The 18065-nt window shown below is 37.8% G+C and overlaps 3 protein-coding genes across 3 annotated transcripts; 1 reads left to right on the top strand and 2 right to left on the bottom strand.

Annotated features, from left to right (window-relative positions):
* Window positions 1-1377: 1377 nt before the first annotated feature.
* LOC116299257 (sodium/hydrogen exchanger 9B2) lies at window positions 1378-7696 on the bottom strand. Its single transcript, XM_031707887.2, has 8 exons — window positions 7051-7696; window positions 6437-6612; window positions 6047-6153; window positions 4975-5127; window positions 3994-4102; window positions 3409-3545; window positions 2971-3051; window positions 1378-2365 (listed from the first exon to the last, which is right to left on the bottom strand). The coding sequence occupies exons 1-8, from the start codon at window positions 7626-7628 to the stop codon at window positions 2180-2182; spliced, it is 1527 nt and encodes a 508-aa protein (XP_031563747.1). The 5' UTR covers window positions 7629-7696; the 3' UTR covers window positions 1378-2179.
* A 242-nt stretch (window positions 7697-7938) lies between these two features.
* LOC116299254 (CDGSH iron-sulfur domain-containing protein 2-like) lies at window positions 7939-10226 on the top strand. Its single transcript, XM_089031140.1, has 2 exons — window positions 7939-8318; window positions 9972-10226. Exons 1-2 carry the CDS (start codon window positions 8022-8024, stop codon window positions 10062-10064), a joined length of 390 nt encoding a protein of 129 aa, XP_088887266.1. The 5' UTR covers window positions 7939-8021; the 3' UTR covers window positions 10065-10226.
* A 1144-nt stretch (window positions 10227-11370) lies between these two features.
* Window positions 11371-17477, bottom strand: LOC116299244 (glutamate carboxypeptidase 2). Its single transcript, XM_031707874.2, has 5 exons — window positions 16930-17477; window positions 15100-15313; window positions 14281-14478; window positions 13440-13728; window positions 11371-13101 (listed from the first exon to the last, which is right to left on the bottom strand). Exons 1-5 carry the CDS (start codon window positions 17190-17192, stop codon window positions 11828-11830), a joined length of 2238 nt encoding a protein of 745 aa, XP_031563734.1. The 5' UTR covers window positions 17193-17477; the 3' UTR covers window positions 11371-11827.
* Between the last annotated feature and the right edge of the window lie 588 nt (window positions 17478-18065).

An 18065-nucleotide genomic window follows, 5' to 3' on the forward strand; every position in this document is an offset into this window, starting at 1 on the left:
GGATGGCCTTAAGCTGGTTTGAGTCATATCTGTCAAACAGAAGTCAACGTGTCACCATTGAGGGTGTTGTTTCTGATTCGTTTGATCTGGAATACGGTGTTCCACAAGGCAGCTGCCTCGGTCCTCTGCTGTTTATATTGTATTCAAGCAAGCTATTCAGAATTATTGAAAGTCATCTGCCTCAAGCCCACGCATATGCGGATGAGGTTGGCTGTGAGTGCTATGGAAGCGTGTATTTCAGACATTAAACAATGGATGCTATCTGACAAACTGAAGCTGAATCCTGGTAAAACAGAATTCTTAGTGATCGGTACCCAACAACAGCTGGAGAAAGTGAACGTCACCAATCTACAAGTTGGAGAATCCAAGATTAACCAATCTTCTGTTGTAAAAAACCTGGGAGCCTGGTTTGACTCCCACTTGAATATGCATGAACAAATTAAGAAAACTTGTAGTTCATCGTTTTACCATCTATACAATATTAGAAGATTTAGGAAATACCTTTCATGTGGTTCTACCGAGACTTTGGTCCATGCTTTTATAGTGAGTAAACTTGATTACTGTAATAGTTTATTGTATGGGCTTCCTGATATTAATGTAAATAAGTTACAAAGAGTGCAAAATTCTGCTGCCAGGGTTATTGTAGGGCGCCTTCCTCGTTTTTGCCACATCACACCAGTTCTTTTTGATTTACACTGGTTACGTATTAGATATCGTATTCATTTTAAGATACTACTGTTAACATTTAAATGTTTACGTGGGCTAGCACCACAATATTTATCTGATTTGGTTTCAGTAAGGTTTCTAGGTATAACCTCCGGAATCATAAGGGCACTCTGCTAAATCCAGCTAGTGGGAAATGTAAAAAAACTTTAGGTGACAGGGCTTTTCAATCTGCGGCCCCTAAACTGTGGAACGCTCTTTCTGTTGAAATCAGGAATGAACTGTGTATCAGGAAATTTAAATCACTTGTTAAGACATACCTTTTTAAATTAGCTTTAATACTTAGAATTTTATACATCTTTATTGCTATTTACTATATATTTTATTTTTTTTATATATTTCTATTATTATATACTATACTATATTATGTTATATCTATATTTCTTTTTATCCAATTTATTTAATTGAACGGCATAGTTAATTTCTGCACATATGAACATATCCATATGAAATATGCGCGTTATAAATATATTATTATTATTCTTTTATTATTATTATTATTCTTTTATTATTATTCTTTTATTATTATTATTATTATTATTATTATTATTATTCGTTACGAAAGGAAAACCAGTAACTTTCTATTTTTTGTTTCTCTTCAGTTTCTCTTCAGTTCTTGGAAAACTTTTTCTCAAACTCATCAATAAGTCATAAGCTCAGCAACCAATGGAGGGGCACTTTTCAGATCACGTGAATGGGTTTTGAAACCTTATGAAAAACCATATTCATCACTAGTGTTTGAAAATTATCATCACTAGTGCTTGAAATATTTTCAAATCTCGTGCCGAAATATTTCTTAATCTACATATCTGTCGTGGATATCTCAAAATAGCTAGAAGAATTTCTCATCCACTTTCCACCCATTTGCCTCATTTCTTTACCTCTCTCCTCTCCATTACTTACTTCTTATACTTCTATCTACTATGATCTACTTACGTATTTATCTTTTTCATTTCTTTTTACCTTGGACTTACCATGTCTCGAACCTGGGACCCTTTGCGTGATAGCCTAGTGATTCACCAACTATGCTAACGAGGAATTTGCAGACAAAGTTGGGTTGGATCTATATTTTATTGATTTTTTCCCCATGCAACTGTTCTACGTATATTAAATAAAAACATCAAAACAAGGAAACTTCTTTCCCTGCATAATTTACAATAATAAATTATTATCTCATTAGAGAAGTAATTCCAAAAACTCGTGCTTCGTGTTTCATTAGGGTTTCCAAACACTCAAAAATAATAAAAGCACTCGGTCTACGGCCTAGTGCTTTCAAATGTTTTCTCGTGTTTGGAAACCCTAATGAAACACGAAGCACGAGTTTTTGAAATATTACATCAAACACTGCTGTTTCTAACGTTAAGACGCTTATTTGTTGCACACGAACGCGATTGCCTCGCGACCTACAAGCCTACTGGTTAGTCTGAAAGCTCTGTACACACTCGAGCTCGCTGTTTCAGGTCATGTCGTTTAAAGCAATATCCTTATTAGGCCGCTCCTGGATACACAGCAAACGATCTTCTGCCCGCATGTCTTGTTCTTCTGGCTGTACTCTTCTCATAAGTAAAGGACCAGCAAGGGCTATACCAGCAGCACCTACAGGAGCTGTCAGCAGGATTGATAGAACTGCCATGGTAATGATCTATAAATCATGAAAACAAAGACACTTGTCATTACTAATGATCGCAATTCTTATCAGTGCATGGTTCAAGAAGTTTAGTCTTTGACCCTTGTAGGCGAGAGGTCATTGATAACACCTCAGTTTAGTATAATTTTAGAATTGAATATAGAGTTTCTCATTCGAAATATTTTTTTCCGTCGTTTTGATTGGCCGAGATAACTGCAAATAACTAGACTGCAAGCATCCCACTTTACCCTCCAGACTCAGCAAAAACGAGTTTTTAGGATTCCTGCGGAGCCGAGTTGGGTAGAAGGTATTATAAGAGAGAACTTTCCCGTGCTTCCAAAACAGGAAAGGAACTTGACTCGACTGAGTTAGGAAGGAAAAGAGGGAATGTTAAGAGTCTGCAAATAAATGCCTACAAATAATGGTCTGCTCATGCGCATCATAGCGCAAAGCCGTTTTGCTGCAAATAATAATCTGCTCATGCGCAGTAATGTTGCATTTGTCAACATGCCTCACTTCCCTCCAAAAACATGAGTGAGAGGCACTAGCAAGAGAAGGACTTCTTATACAGTATAATAAACAAGCACTCAAGTTTGTATTAATCGAGACTTATACATTACCTGGATACCGTACTCCTCTTGTGGTTTGCCAGCATAACCTCGCTGCCGTGCTATATCGAGGGATAGGGATCCAATTGCAGCCTATAAAAAAAATGGAATTTATCCTTTAAGATGGCGATATTTGTTATGATATCCAGCAAAATCCTTCAAAACCTAACAGCTTTACACATTTTTAGTGTTTGTACTCTATTTCGACCAATCGATCTAAAATATATATCAGGGGGGACCAGTAGACATTTTTACTGCATTATGTAAGCTCTCGTCGTAAAGTTATTCTTTCTCATGACTACAGGTTATAAGCACGACTTACTTTAAACATTCAGGCAAGGGAACTAGGCATCCCTTTGCTCCGGTTCCCAAGTAGGTTATTTGCATTGCAAGAAAGCTTCTGGGACCCAAGATAAGAAACAAAAAGGAATGCGTTGTAAACGTCCATACCTGAACTGTTGCTTTGGGTAACCATGCAATAGCAACAAATGCCTTTTCCTTATTGGTCAGCTTATTTCCCGCCATTATAAGAAATGTAACGAGCATGCGCATTGTAATACAGATGACTAATGCACCAACACATTTACCTGCAAAAAACAAAACGCATAGCAAAGGTCTTTGCATCTCAAATTAATCAACAATATGCACAATTTCTTTGTCTGTCTGTTCGTCCACCTGTCCGACCGACTGACCAACTGACCGACCGACGGCCTGCCTGTCTGACTTCAGTTCAGGCTTATGCAAGGTTTAATCCATACTATCCGGCTCTACTGGTTCAGTGACAACAATTAATAGAGCTGGTTTATGTTTACAATTATTAGAATCGTGCCAACCATTATTTCCAAGTTCTTGCCAAGTTGCTTTGTTTCATAATCACAATAGTTTACATCACAACTAGCGCTATATGTCTCTATCACTAACTTTCCTAGCCCATGACCCACTCTTATGATTTCTTTCAAATTTTATACTTCAAAGGCATCCTTTGTCTAAGCCCTTGGCAATTCTTTTAGATCATAACAGTAAAAATTAACTCACCAACAAATCTTCCATCCAGGTAATCTAGAGATATTTCAGCCCCTATCAGACCAAACAATAATGGCTGGAAGAACTCCCATACTATAGACATGGCATTGTTTATGGGTGTCTGTCAAAGTATACAGAATAATGTGAAGAACTGAAATGGTGCATAGTAAACTACCACTCAAGAGGTTATATCATACACGATACTTAAAGCCTTTTAGAAGAACGGGAAGTGTCTTTAATGGGTACTCACGTCTTGTTCATGCCCTATCAATTCCATTATTCATCATTATCATCACTAATTATCACCATCATCATCATCATCATCATTACATATTACCACCATCATCAACACCATCATCACTATCATCACCATCACCGTACCATCAGGGGTAGATCCAGGAATTTGTTAGGGGGGTGTTTCAAATGAACAAATGTATATAGAGATATAATGCATTGCTTCGAAAAAGTGCAAGGGTCCGGTGAACTGCAGGACACCCCCCTGTATCCACCCTTGGCTATCACCACTACCACTATCATCAACATCATCACCATTGTCATCATATACATTATTCAGCAAGACAGCCTTTATCAAAATTGCCCTATTTCACTATGACATCACATCAAAACAATCTATTGCTTAAATGCAAAGGATCATAGTCATCGGAGGGGGTCAAATCAAAGCAAATTCACCGAAAATTGTTCTAAAACCTGTACCAATCCCCGAAGAGAATTAGAATAGCCAGCAAATGCTCAGAATATTTTTTTAATACATATTAACAGATATTATATCTGAAAACCAGGCCATTTTAGATTTAACTGTTTCGCTAGGAGCAAATTTTGTTGAATTTTCTATTGGATTTGGCAATTCTATCCCCCCACATAAACAAGCAGTGACGTCATAGTGAAATAGGGCAATTAGTGAAGAATTTTTCCCATTTTTCCAATCCAGTTGAGCAAGAAGATAATTTTTAAGATGTGCAAAGTTGTACTCACCTTTTCTTCCTCTCCCCATTTGTAAGCAGCAATAAATGCCATTGTCAATACACCTAGTGCTCCTGCACCAGAAAATTGTGCAGCATTACAACCAAACAATGATAGTAATCCAAAGCCAGAAAGCAACACAAACCGAACTCTGGATCTATCAGTCTGAAACATATGAATGATGAAAATAGATCTATTTTATTTTATTTTATTTTCATTTTCTCTTCTCTTCTGTTCTCTTCTGTTCTCTTCTGTTCTGTTCTCTTCTCTTCTCTTCTGTTCTCTTCTGTTCTCTTCTCTTCTCTTCTCTTCTCTTCTCTTCTCTTCTCTTCTCTTCTGTTCTCTTCTGTTCTCTTCTGTTCTCTTCTGTTCTCTTCTTTTCTCTTCTCTTCTCTTATCTTAGGAAGATATAACTAGCTAAAAACTAGTGCAGTGAGCTGCGTCGGTGTTTCTAATGAAACAGTAATGATAAAAAGGTAAATTATACACCATGAAAAGATGAAAAAACTTACTGACGTTTTGGACGCTAGTCCTTCATTGGAGTAAAAGAGAAAGAGGTGGTAGAAAGGAGTGTTTATATGATAGAAAGGAGTGTATTTATTATTATTCTTTTTAATCTCATCTCATCTCATCTTATTTTATTTATTTTATTTTTTGTTGCTTTGAGAATTGTAGTTACAGGTCAAGAGCCAACCTCTCTGTTTTTCAAAAAGAACAGATTTCCTGGACATACAAATATACTGTATTCCCATTTCACTCTCTTGAAAAATTCCTATCATTTAACCTCATCGCCCTTTACCCCTCCCATCTAAACATACACACACCACACATCTACAAACAGAGGTTTCAACAGAAAGGTACTTCACCTCCAACCACTGGCTATTTCATGATCAAATGGAAAATCATCGATATTAAACTAGTGCAAAACACACCTATTTTGTCAAGACAGCCTTGAAAATTACTGAATCCTCTGCACCAATAAGCCAAAACTATGCAAATTATTATCCTCAGTTTCAATCAATAATACATTCAAATGAAGCAAGAAATGATACTCAAGGGACAGACTTCCTTCCTTTACACATACCTCTTTCTTATTTGGTAGAAACCAACAAATAAGACCAGCAAGACAACCAATAGCAACACCAAGAAGGAGTTCTAAGGGTCCTCTGAATATATTAAAGTACAGATTGCCTGAAAACATAAGTATAAAGATTTATGTAATGTCTTTTCCTAAAACTTTGCAAAATATTTTTAAGGAAAAACAAAGCCCATATTAAATTGACTGGGGATTAAAGATCTGTATGCTATTGTACCAGGCTTAAATTAATGTCATCAAGGACAATATCTTGCCGGAATTAGAACTTTGACCAGTAATTAACTTTGAGCCATAAACAAGGTATGATAGAGCTAAAACTAATTTTGCCAGTCATCATGACTGGCAACTGACCAACTGCTATTTTAAGCCCTGTAGTACCTTCTGAGAAAGCAATGCCAAGAAAGACTCCAAAAAGACTGATAGCCAACACGTCATCACAAGATGAAGCAGCCATGACAAGAGTAGGAATGCCTTGTTGGACTCCATAACCTTTTTCCTGGAGGACCAATAGCTGAGGGACAACCACAGCTGGAGATACTGCTCCAAGAACAAACCTTTGGATTAACAAGCTCACAATTATTACATACATGGAATTTTCTGCCTCCTGGATCCTTTGTAAACATAATATTGACTATATGTGTGTATGAGAATATATATGAAATATATATTTGTACTGCGGTTGTAATGTATCAAATTGAGCTGATCCTCGCAGTATATGAAGCAACTTATGTAGCTGCAAATTGAAAGACTCAGAAAAAATTCAGAGTCTTGAACGGGATTTGTTGACTCTTTTTGGACCAGGGTTTTACAGACATCACTCTACATTGTGATTGGTTAATTTTTTTTATTACCTTTTTACCCTAAAGAGGGGAGGATGAGGGCAATGATATTCATGGTGGGGGAGGGGGGGGGGGGGGTCCCTCGGTAAGAGTGGTCCCAGTAGTTGACTTTTCACACAGTAACATAGACTGATTGAATGAAAGTGTACTTACCCAAGTTGAAAACTCCAAAGCCATGGCATGCCAAGAAAATATCTGACCACAATTGCTACAGTAACAGCTTCAGCAATACAAGGTCCAAATGCAAGTCTGATACAAGTGAACTTGAGCTTTTTTAAAGCCACAGGATCTAGTTCAAGTCCAGACCTTATCAAAATCACAACAAGAGCAATACTTCTTAAAGTCGCTGACCATTGTTTATTTATGTGTTTAGCAACGTCGATGCCTGGGACGTTTCTCAAAAGAAATCCAACGATTAGCATCCCAAAAAGAGAAGGAAGCACAATATAAGGTATGTTTGAGATTAGAAACCCTCCTAAGGCAGAAAACACTAGGATAATAAATATACCAAAGAGATTGCCTCCAGGAAGTAGATCATCTCCAATCATTGTCCAAAGGATTGTCCATCCCACTGCGGCTATCAAAGTGCGAGTCAATGCTCGAGCTAAAAAACCAGATGGCGGGAGAGTAAATCCAAGTTTATGAGATCTTGACTCAAGATAAGAGTTATTTGTTACTGTTCCTTGGTTATTTTGATCTCCATCTTGTATTGCTGACGTATTTTCGGCCATTTTAAAAGCATTTTCATAAACCGTTCATATTTATTTTGCCGCCATTAAATTCTGAATCCGTCGGTGGAACCGGGGAACTGGCGCCGAACTGGCGCGCTACATTTCGGGAGTATCTCGGGCATTTGACAAGTTTTGTTCTCAGTTTTAACCAATTATTTATTCTGGATGCATAACATATTGATTTGATATTAAAATATTAGTCCTCATACAATTCTTTGCTATGAAAGTCTATGTTTTTCCTCCCGGTTCCAAACATAAAAATTATATTTGTTTGACGAGTAATTTCGAAAAATCTTCGGAAACAAATCGCAAAGTACTCGGCTCGATTGGAAAACCAGACAGAGAGCAGGGAGCAGGAGATCGACGTGCATCAAGGAGGCAAACAAGCTAAGTATGGATGCCATATCTCGTCTTATTAAAGTACAAATTCCAGGATACCTCCGTGGTCTTCCTATTCCTGGTTCAGTTGATGGGTTAGTGCAGCTATCTGGCAAGGAATGGGTACAGTTAGTTCCCGTTGTTGTTACTGCATCAGTGGTTGTCTATCTTGTTGTTAATGCCTTCTCACCCAAGAAGAAAGATATAGTCAATCCTGCTATAGAGAAGGACAAGGATAAGGTGGCTAGTGTTGTGGATATTGAAAATCTGGGTGACAAAGGTGTATTCTGCAGATGCTGGAGATCGAAGAAGGTACGTAAACATGGATCGCACGTGATTTTCAGATGTTGGATTTAAGATTATATAACCTTGCAGTAAATAAGCTTAATGCTCATGATCAAATGCGTGTTTGGTGGAGGAATTAAATGTTGGGATAAGATATTACTAATGTTTGCTCACGTGAAAGCTTTCAATAGTTTAGTTATCATCTAAATATATTATAAGTTCTTTAAAATGGTATGGAATTTGGAATTGGAATTGGAAAATGGAATTTTGGAAGCTGGATATTTTGCTTTACTATCACATAAAATATGTTGCTAAAATATCTTAATTTGTTTTGGCTGGGAGGAGGCGGGGGAGGTGAAGGGAGTACAGGGCTGTCAACTCTCCCAGATAAACCGGGAGTCTCCAGATTTTGGACCATATCTCCCAGTCTCCAGATTAGAGTCTCAAATGTCCTGGATTTATTGACAAAGCTGACCATTTCTTGTGAGACTCGACTTTCACAACCATAAAATTCCAATTATTTTGTGTTGTTTGTGTTATTTTACATCACTAACAAAATCAAAACATTGGTTGTATTGTCGTGTACGGGAATTGTCAGGGAATTCTATTCAAATTCAAATTTCAAGTAATCGGCTAGTAATCGTACCCTATGATAGCATGAATTAAACTATAATAAATATTTATGTGCACGTGCTGATGATACATCGTTTAAATATGACTAAAAAATGAGACCACCCAACCAAATTCACTTCGTGGTCTAGGGGTTAGGTTTAGGGTTGGGGTTGGCATTGTAGTAGTTCTTGGTGCTGAAGGTACTGAGTTCGATTCTTGGTATCTTCACTTAATTTTTTTTCTAAGTGAGGAGAACCAAAATTTCTAAGTCCCACTCGTGTGTTCAGAAACCTATGACGTACTTTGTTAATCTGTACACGACGATAGTACCAAAACATTCCTCATAAACTGTTCTTGCAAGCAGGCCATTGTAATATATGCGATAATCTGATTGGTCAGAACTAAATCAATCACATCAAATGTTACAAAGTGCACTTTTTTCCACTGTGACGTCATGTCGCTTCCCTATCAATTCTTCAGATTTGAATATCTTGGGGGTTGACAGCCCTGGGAGTAGCTTGGGGGGGGGGGGGGGGGGGGGGCAACTCAAACCACCACATGCAAAGATTATGGTTCACCTGATGATTGAACTTCTACATAAGCAAGGAAATGGACTATAGAATATAATACTTTTTGAGGCTTTAGTATGAAAATGATATATTTAAATAACAAGGTTTTTTTCTGAAAATGCATACTTGGTATTTTTTTTTGTGTGTGGTGCCTACAGATGCTGATGAAAGCTGCCTTCTCATTGGGCTATCATCAGCATATCCAAAATGTTAGATAAATGTTAAGTAAAGCTTATATTTACATTCATTGTCAAGCAGTGTTTTAAATCATGAGTGTTTTCTGTAAAAAAATCTTGTTATTTTAAGCACATTCATACAGTCTTATACTGTATGGTGGATATTTCATTGAAATAACTATGTTCATATATGCGAAGCTTAATAAATACTGTACCTTAATTATGAATCTAGCTTTCTGATTGGTCAAGATGCATAACTGCTTAAGCTGCACCTTTTTCATGACCCATGATATTATTATCAGTTTTAATTTTTTTTTTTCCAGTTCCCATACTGCGACGGTTCTCATAATGCTCACAATAAGGAGACTGGTGACAATGTTGGCCCACTGATTGTCAATTGCAAGAAAGCTTCTTAAATTGATATCCTAATGTCTTCCCCAGCGAGAGTGTGTGTGTCGAATAAATAATACATACTCTATATAATATTGCACAGCTGTAGAGCAATGATAAAACCTTTTTTGTAAATTTTTGCACTTACATGTACCTATTAAAGTAAGGACGAATCTTCTCGTAGATAACTGCTTGGTATACTTTTTTGATATTTCTGTGAAGCCCAAAGATGTTGAGGGATTACTTGCAATAGTTTGGGAATCGAGGATGACCAAACAAAAAAATAAGTGTGTTTCCTAGTGCATGAAAAAAAAATTGGGGTTGGTAGGTCGGATTTATTATTATTATTATTATTATTATATATATATATTTTTTTAGGGATACAACAGTAGATATGAGCTTACTGGGAACCCTGTAGTGCATTGGGGAATGAAAATGAAATGAAACATGAGGGTTGGCAAAAATCAGCAAGAAAATTAAGGTCGGTTGCGCAACAGGGAACACACTTATTTTTTTGTTTGGCCTAATACTCTTGTCTCCCATTCACTCTGCATCTAAGGTCTCGGGTTTGATTTCTGGAGTCATCATCTCATGTGAGTAGAGTTTGTTAGGTCTCTCCCTTGATTCAAGGGTTTTTCTCCTGGGTCTAAATTGGGTTTGATTCCTGGACTCAGCATCACATGTGAGTAGAGTTTGTTAGGTCTTTCCCTTGATTCGAGGGTTTTTCTCCTGGGTCTAAATTGGGTTTGATTCCTGGACTCAGCATCACATGTGAGTAGAGTTTGTTAGGTCTCTCCCTTGATTCGAGGGTTTTTCTCCTGGGTCTAAATTGGGTTTGATTCCTGGACTCAGCATCAGTTTTTTAAAAGCTTTTAATTTTAATGAATAGATTGTTTTCTGAAGGTTGCATGCGCATCCAATTTAAGAACTTGACACTCCACGATACCAGAACAGGAGCGTATGATAAGAATCATATTACATTTTTATGATTTTTTTTTCGATAAGAATTAATAAAATTGATTATACTCCTCTTTAATTGTAAAACCGGCTTCTCAATTTTACTGAATTTACATTTTTCAATTTTGTGGCCCATCAAGTTGGATGTGCACGCAACCTTGAGAAAACAGTCTATTGTTTCTTTTTTTGTTCAATGCCAGTGATTTTTATTCTTTAATTCTAAGCATAAAATAGCAGATATTTTGATCTTAGACTACAAAGAAATGTATTGAGTGATGTTTACTGTTGAGTAGATGGTGTCACAGAGACTCATTTTAATATTCATAAAAATATCAAATACTTCCCTTTAAAGTACCATGAAAAAACTTTCATCAATGAAACTTATATAGAACTTTACTATTCCTCATTATTGAATAGACCACCTTGCTTCGGGCATAATGTTTCCCCATTTCAGTCCATGTGTCATTCCCTAGAGTATCATTTATTTGTTAAATGCTTACGCTTGGTTGCATATGAGAAGGCACATGAATATTGATACAACTTAAACAAAGAATCTTATTCTCAAGGGAATGGCACATGGTCTGAAATGGGAAAACATTATACCCAAGCCGGGGAGGGCTATTCCCTTTAACATGTATGTGGTTATGCAAGGAAATCTTTTTTTTTTTTTTTTTGTTACAAGTTTTCTATTACAAAAATCATGAGTATTGAAAGGGTTCTTCTTTCAGCAACTGTTCAGCAACTGGAATCTCTAGTGATCATGTATGATAACTATTAGGGCAAGGATCAAGCTAAACTTGTTGGGGGAGGGGGAGGGGGGAGACAGACTTGACTAATACATCCATCCAACAGCCTTGGAAGCTGCTCGAATGCTGTAGGTAATGATCGAGATCTGGCGTTTCACCTCCTGCCAGTTGCCTGTCTTGACAATGTCGAACAGCACATCACCAATTCCAGGAAATGTCGAAGAACCATACTGGTTGTGTAAGGAAGGAGCAAAGATCACATGACGGACATCAGAGCGGCCGGGCAACCCATAAGGCCAGATGAAAGTCCGTTCTAGCAACATCACTTGATCATTCAAAGCTCTTATCTTCGCAAAGTCCTTGGACACTTTCATTTCTTTTATTTTGGATTCAAAGACGTCCGTCGCATTTTTGAAGATATTAATTGCCTCTTCCAGATGGTCTAACGTGATGTTATGTAACTGAAGCTGAGCTCCTTCGTTCTTTTTCAGATTCTTGAATCCAGATAATAGTGTTGCTGAATAGGGGGCCAAAGTGAATGGCAAGAGGGGAGAATCCGAGGCAGCAACTAGGATACGTGCGGCAATTTGCGATACGGTCAAGTGAGACTTAAAGTAAGGATCGGTGAATGTTTTCTGCCAATAGAAAGTGTCGTGCACCGAATGGTAAACAGGGTAGCCAGAGACGTTCATCGACCTGAACACATACCTTATATCAATAGATGGGACTCCAAGGAAATGCGCAAAATGAGAATAGTCAGAACCGGAACCAAGTGATCCAAAACGCGGCATTCCGCCTTCTCCAGGAATTCGCTTCTTCCACGCCTCGTAGAGGGACACGCCCTGGTTTTGGTCAGTCGCTTTCTTCGCCTGCTCCATAATTAGACCTGTTAATAACGCATTCCCACTAGAAGAGAAGGAGTAATTGCCAGATACTGCCGAGTCCAAATTGATGTAAGTAACTGCTCTATCTCCCAGCCATTTTTGATTTTCCTCCACCCATTCCCATGATCCTATGAGCCCGTACTCTTCAGCCCCCCAGCTACAAAACATGATAGTTCTCCTTGGCCTCCAGCTTGTTTTCATCAGCTCGCCAACACCACGCGACAATTCCATCATAACTGCTGTCCCACTTGAAGGATCGACTCCACCAAAAACCCATGCGTCACGATGGTTGCCTAGCAACACCACACGGTCTGGTTCTTCCCTACCATTAATTGTACCAATCACGTTATACGTTGGACGGACGACAAATTGGTTGTTTACTATCAATCTAAGGGTTACATTACTGTCTTTAAAGCCTGGACCGAGTCTGTAAGTAATGGCAAGGCCTCCTCTCCATGCTGCTGGTGCCTCGGGTCCTATGATGATTATAACATCCAATTCAAGTCAAATTTCGAAAACTATATATATTATCTACTAAATACCGGGAAGAATTTTTGCAGTAAAAAGGGTGAACCTCCACGCATTGTTAACGAAGTCGGGGACCCCTATTTTTTATTTGCTTATTTGACTTCTAGTATGATGTACTTTCATCGTGCAAAAGTTTTTAAAAATCTGACGATGGGATCTTTTGCCCATGGACGTCCTTAATTAGCTTGATTGAAGATAATAACTGCTTCTCCCCCCCCCCCCCCCCCCCCACCAAAAAGAAAACAAAACATTTTGTACGTTGGGGGTAGGGGGTGGAGTTTCTTACCTGTCATTATGCTGAGTAGCTTGATCGCATCGCCGTATCCCATTGGTTGAGCTGGTATTCCTGGAATTCCCTTGGCTTTATTCCTTGGGATTCTGTATATACCTTCTTTGGATGGCAGATCGGGTGTCAATGGATCACCGTTTATTCCAAGTATACTACCTCTCTGGGAGCCAGTCTCCGGTAACCACCATGACTTAGGGAATGTGTTGTCGACGCCCCCGGGAGCATAGTCAGCGGGATCAGAGAATAAAATGGCACCCTTTGCACCATAGCTTTCAGCATTTGCAACCTGTTGGAGCAATATCAGAAATTTAATTAAAGTGGTTGCGAAAAATAAGCCGATTTAGTCCTATTCATTTCTTCTTCGTCGTGCATTCTGGTCTACCTTGGGTAGGAGCATCACTATTCCCCATGCCATATCAATAATAATAATATTAAAAATATTAAAAGCATGGGTTAGTAATTCATGTAATACTACATGAAATGGCACTATTGGATTATTAATTATTGATTATAACGTCCTGAAACCCTAATCCAAACCCTAACCCTCAACCCAAATCTTAAACTTTTTACGGAATAGTGCCATTTCATGTGTAGTCGTCTTACATGAAGTAGTAAGGTAAACGTGAGCCCAACCTTATGAAATAAAAGAAGACCGCCTTTTATTATCATCCCTCGTTTTGAATATAGCTTTTTCACTCCCTAGAGAGTTATCTGACAGCCATATTGGTGAACCTAACATAATGAACTAACGACAAAGCCTAATGTCAAAGGTACTCCAACATGGCTGTTCTGACATCACGTGAAGTTCGACATTTGATCGGAGCCTTTAGTCCCTCACCTTATTACCACGAAATATCTTTCCATAACGCATTATTGCAATCTTTCCTGAGCAGTTTTGTCCCAAAGCCTCTAGCTCAACAAAGTCTTCGACTCTTCCATAATTGACGTAAACCAGATCACCGCTGACGTCACCAGGAGGCGAATAAGCGAGAAAAGGTGATGCCACTGAAGAATCATTTTCACTTGCTTCCTTGGTCTAAAGCGTAGCATATGAGATTCAATAAATGTGAAGTAGCTGGCTAGCTTATTTCGCCAGAATGCATTTCGATGAGTTTAATGCATTTCTGGGGTGCTTTCACTGTTATAATGGCTCTGATGCTAGGTTATATTACTCATTAAGAGAAAATTTTTTTCAATAATAAGCAATAATGGCAAAAAGTGCCAAAAACTAGACTTTCGTATGAGTTTTGATCCCAATTTTCGTTTTGGGTTAACACTCAAAACCTTTTTAAACAGTTAGAAACTGATGTATTATGATGAAATGCCTGTTTGAAGCGGTATTTTCAATTGTATAAAGATGTTTTGTTGCATTTGTGTTAGAATGTAGGTTTGTTAGGCTTTTTTATAGAAAATGTATGGGAAATAAAGCAAATGAAGGCCTAAACCTCATTTTCGAATAACATTTTTGCTTTGGGTTAACACTTTGATTCCACTTTCATCGGTCATCTCCACTTCCAAACAAGTTAAACTTTCTGAATAACGAGATTTTAGCCCTGTACAACAGTCTTTCTTCAAGAAAATAGTTTTTGGCGCTCACTGCTTAAATACGAAAAGAATTCTCTCTTAATTAAATGACACCGGCACCCTAACCACCTACCTTCTCAGGGCCCTCTATATTAACAAGAACATCGTTGTTTGTGGTGTTGATCACTTTGACAGCGTTTGGCTTATCCTTACGAGGCATTGACAATAACACGTCATAGCGAACCAAGTCCACGTTAAACTCGTAAGACAGCCACTTATCCCGAATGTAGTATGCCAGTTTGTCGTTCTGCGTTGTGCCTCCCATGTGAGGATGTTTGGTAAAATACCTGTTGCGGAAAGGAGAATTCGATTATTATAATTACTGATCTTATTAAAATCCATTGTTTTCAGTCTGCATTATCCCAACGAATGCATAGAGGAAAATCAGACATATTTAGTTCATTCATTACTGGCTTTGTTTCTATGGTAAACAAGCTAGAAAGAAAACAATTGGATTTTGATAAGAACAATAACTATACTAGATAATCACTCGGGCTACGCCCTCAGCTGCCTGCATTAAACCTACGAATGCTGCGTGCCTCAGTAATTATCTATTAAATAATGAGCGGTGCTTATTCAACTTATTAAAACCCTATTTATTATAGTCAGAGTGGTATTCAAAAACCCGTGAAACAAAGTGTAATAACTAAGGTGTAATAAATTGTAATACACCGAAAACACAAAGAAAATCAAAAGAAAATGCGGACAATAAAGTGTATTAAAGTGTAAAACGCTAAAGTGTATTTCACGGGTTTTTGAAAACCACTCTAACGTTCATGCCGGCTGTATTAAATTTGACCCAGCGTTAATAGAGCGTTAATAGTTAATAGAGGGATCCCCTCTATTAAATATGACCCAAAATTTTAACCCAGCGTTTTTGCCAAACCATGAAAAACAGTCCCATTATTTGACGCAACATTTACTCAGCATTTGACCCAACCATACTGTTAATAGCGTCTAATAGATTTTCGATATTCTGCAAACTCAGACATCTCAATGGCTTGTTGTGAAATCGGTCTTTCACTGCCGCTAGTCAGCAACACATATGGTACCGAATGATTATTTTTTGATTAACGGCAGCGAAAAAATTTCAAACGTTTTCAATTTTACGTGCAAATCTCAGCGTGCCCAATTTTACGTGCAACTCGTAACTACCAAGTTCGCAGATGGAAAACAGCAGTAATATTATACAATTATTTCAATAAAGTTAGTCACCAAAAAAACTAGAAAGCTGAGATCACTGAGGATCATGGGAAACTTTTCATATCAAACAAGTAAAGCTTTTGATACAAATTGCAGCTTGAGGATGCTCAGAAGAGGTGAGACTGTAACTGGTAAAAGATCTAAAATCCATCAACAGTTATTAAAGCGGTTAAACATGTAAAATGTAACTATCCATAATCCTTGTTGGTCTCAGCTTTGTAGCTTTTCGGGTGACTAACTTTATTGAAATAAGTGTATATCGTATTTACTGTAATTCTGTCGATACCCTAAACAATTGAGTTTCGGATATCTGTGGGCTGCACTCATGACACGGAAATCCATGTTTGCTCTTTTGCATAATGTATTCAGGGCTTGGCTTTTTTGCAATTCAAATATCACAAGTACTTAATTTAAAATTCAAAGTTTAAACACTACTTGATTATTAAGAAACACCTCATTCCACTAATAAAAAGAAAACCTGCACGTTACGCAGAAACCAAATGAAAAAGATCGATCGATATAAAAAAAAAAAAGGAAGTGATTGATAAAGTTTCATGTGGCAGTTCCACTCAGCCGAGCGGGACTTGCTTGATGACTGTAACACAACTAAACATTCAATAGCCGGAATGTCTTGATATTTTTGGTGACTCCTTCGACTAATAAATCATTAGCTCATAGTATCAAACCCAACTTGACTTACTTGGAGAATTCCTCGATATTTTTTGCCTGAAGTGATTCCGCAAGTCTTGTGGCGTATTCATTATAATCTGCAGCTGCAGTGTTAGACGAACTTTCCGCTCGGTCTTTCGGAATAGAACCTTTCATGACAAAGTATCCTATTACGAAGCCAATGAAGAACACCACTACAACCAATAGAATCTTCAGTGCAAGTATGGCTCTGGTTTTCCATACGGGTCTTGGAGACTTGTTGTCTTCCGTTAGCTCGTACCTCGTATCTGCCATTTTGCTCTTAACTGAGACTAGTCAATATTCAAACTTAGCGTTATAAACTAATGGATTTGCCTTGCGAATTTCAATATTTGCACTGTTGTCCAAACAAAGTCTGCAAATGATGGCAGGAGATCAGAGTTTGCACAAAAAGGTTGAAAAGAATCGGACAAAATACAGAAAACCTTGCAAAAAGCAGAGACTAATTAGCAAACTAGCTCAACATAGGTTGGCGTTGTTTAACAAAGTGTAATCACGCACTTCATTAAGAGTATATCTTCAGCCAACCAAAACGAGACTGATATTTAGTCTATGAGCACTCTAGGTTAACTCTACTTATATTTGATTGGATCTGGTGACATACTGACAAAAGACAGAAAAGTGACTATAGCATAATTGCCACACAGCGAGCTGATAGCCAAGTTTTTTATTGCGACATTGAATTGACCTTTTCTTAAAATAATTGCTTTTCAGTTCGCGTTTTTCAAGAAATGCCACCATTTAGTGTTTATGCGCATATATTTTGATCGAGATTATAGCTAACAAAGAAAGTTATAAAGATATTTTTTCAGGTGGTCTTGCGCATATTATAAATCAGACAAGGTTCGGCATAACCGTGTCTACCCCGGACAAGCTTTTTTTTTTTTTTTTTTGCGAGTCATGCTAGTTGCACAAGGGATGTTTGTAAGCACGAAAAACGCGTAAATCCTGGTTTCCATATGATCGCTCACGATCGCCGGATCGCTGAAAATGATGCCAGCGATCGTGAGCGATTATATGGAAACGCTTTTCAGCGATCGAGCGATCGAAATGTCGCACCTGTCAGTAGTGGTAGTCATAGCGACGTACTAAACAAAGCAAAACATTGGCCTTGCGTTATTTCTACAC

This window comes from Actinia tenebrosa, unplaced genomic scaffold (genome assembly GCF_029948245.1).
Source record: "Actinia tenebrosa isolate PJP-AT-01 unplaced genomic scaffold, QUT_ActTen_1.0 PGA_scaffold16__25_contigs__length_10494907, whole genome shotgun sequence".
Classification (NCBI taxonomy): domain Eukaryota; kingdom Metazoa; phylum Cnidaria; class Anthozoa; order Actiniaria; family Actiniidae; genus Actinia; species Actinia tenebrosa.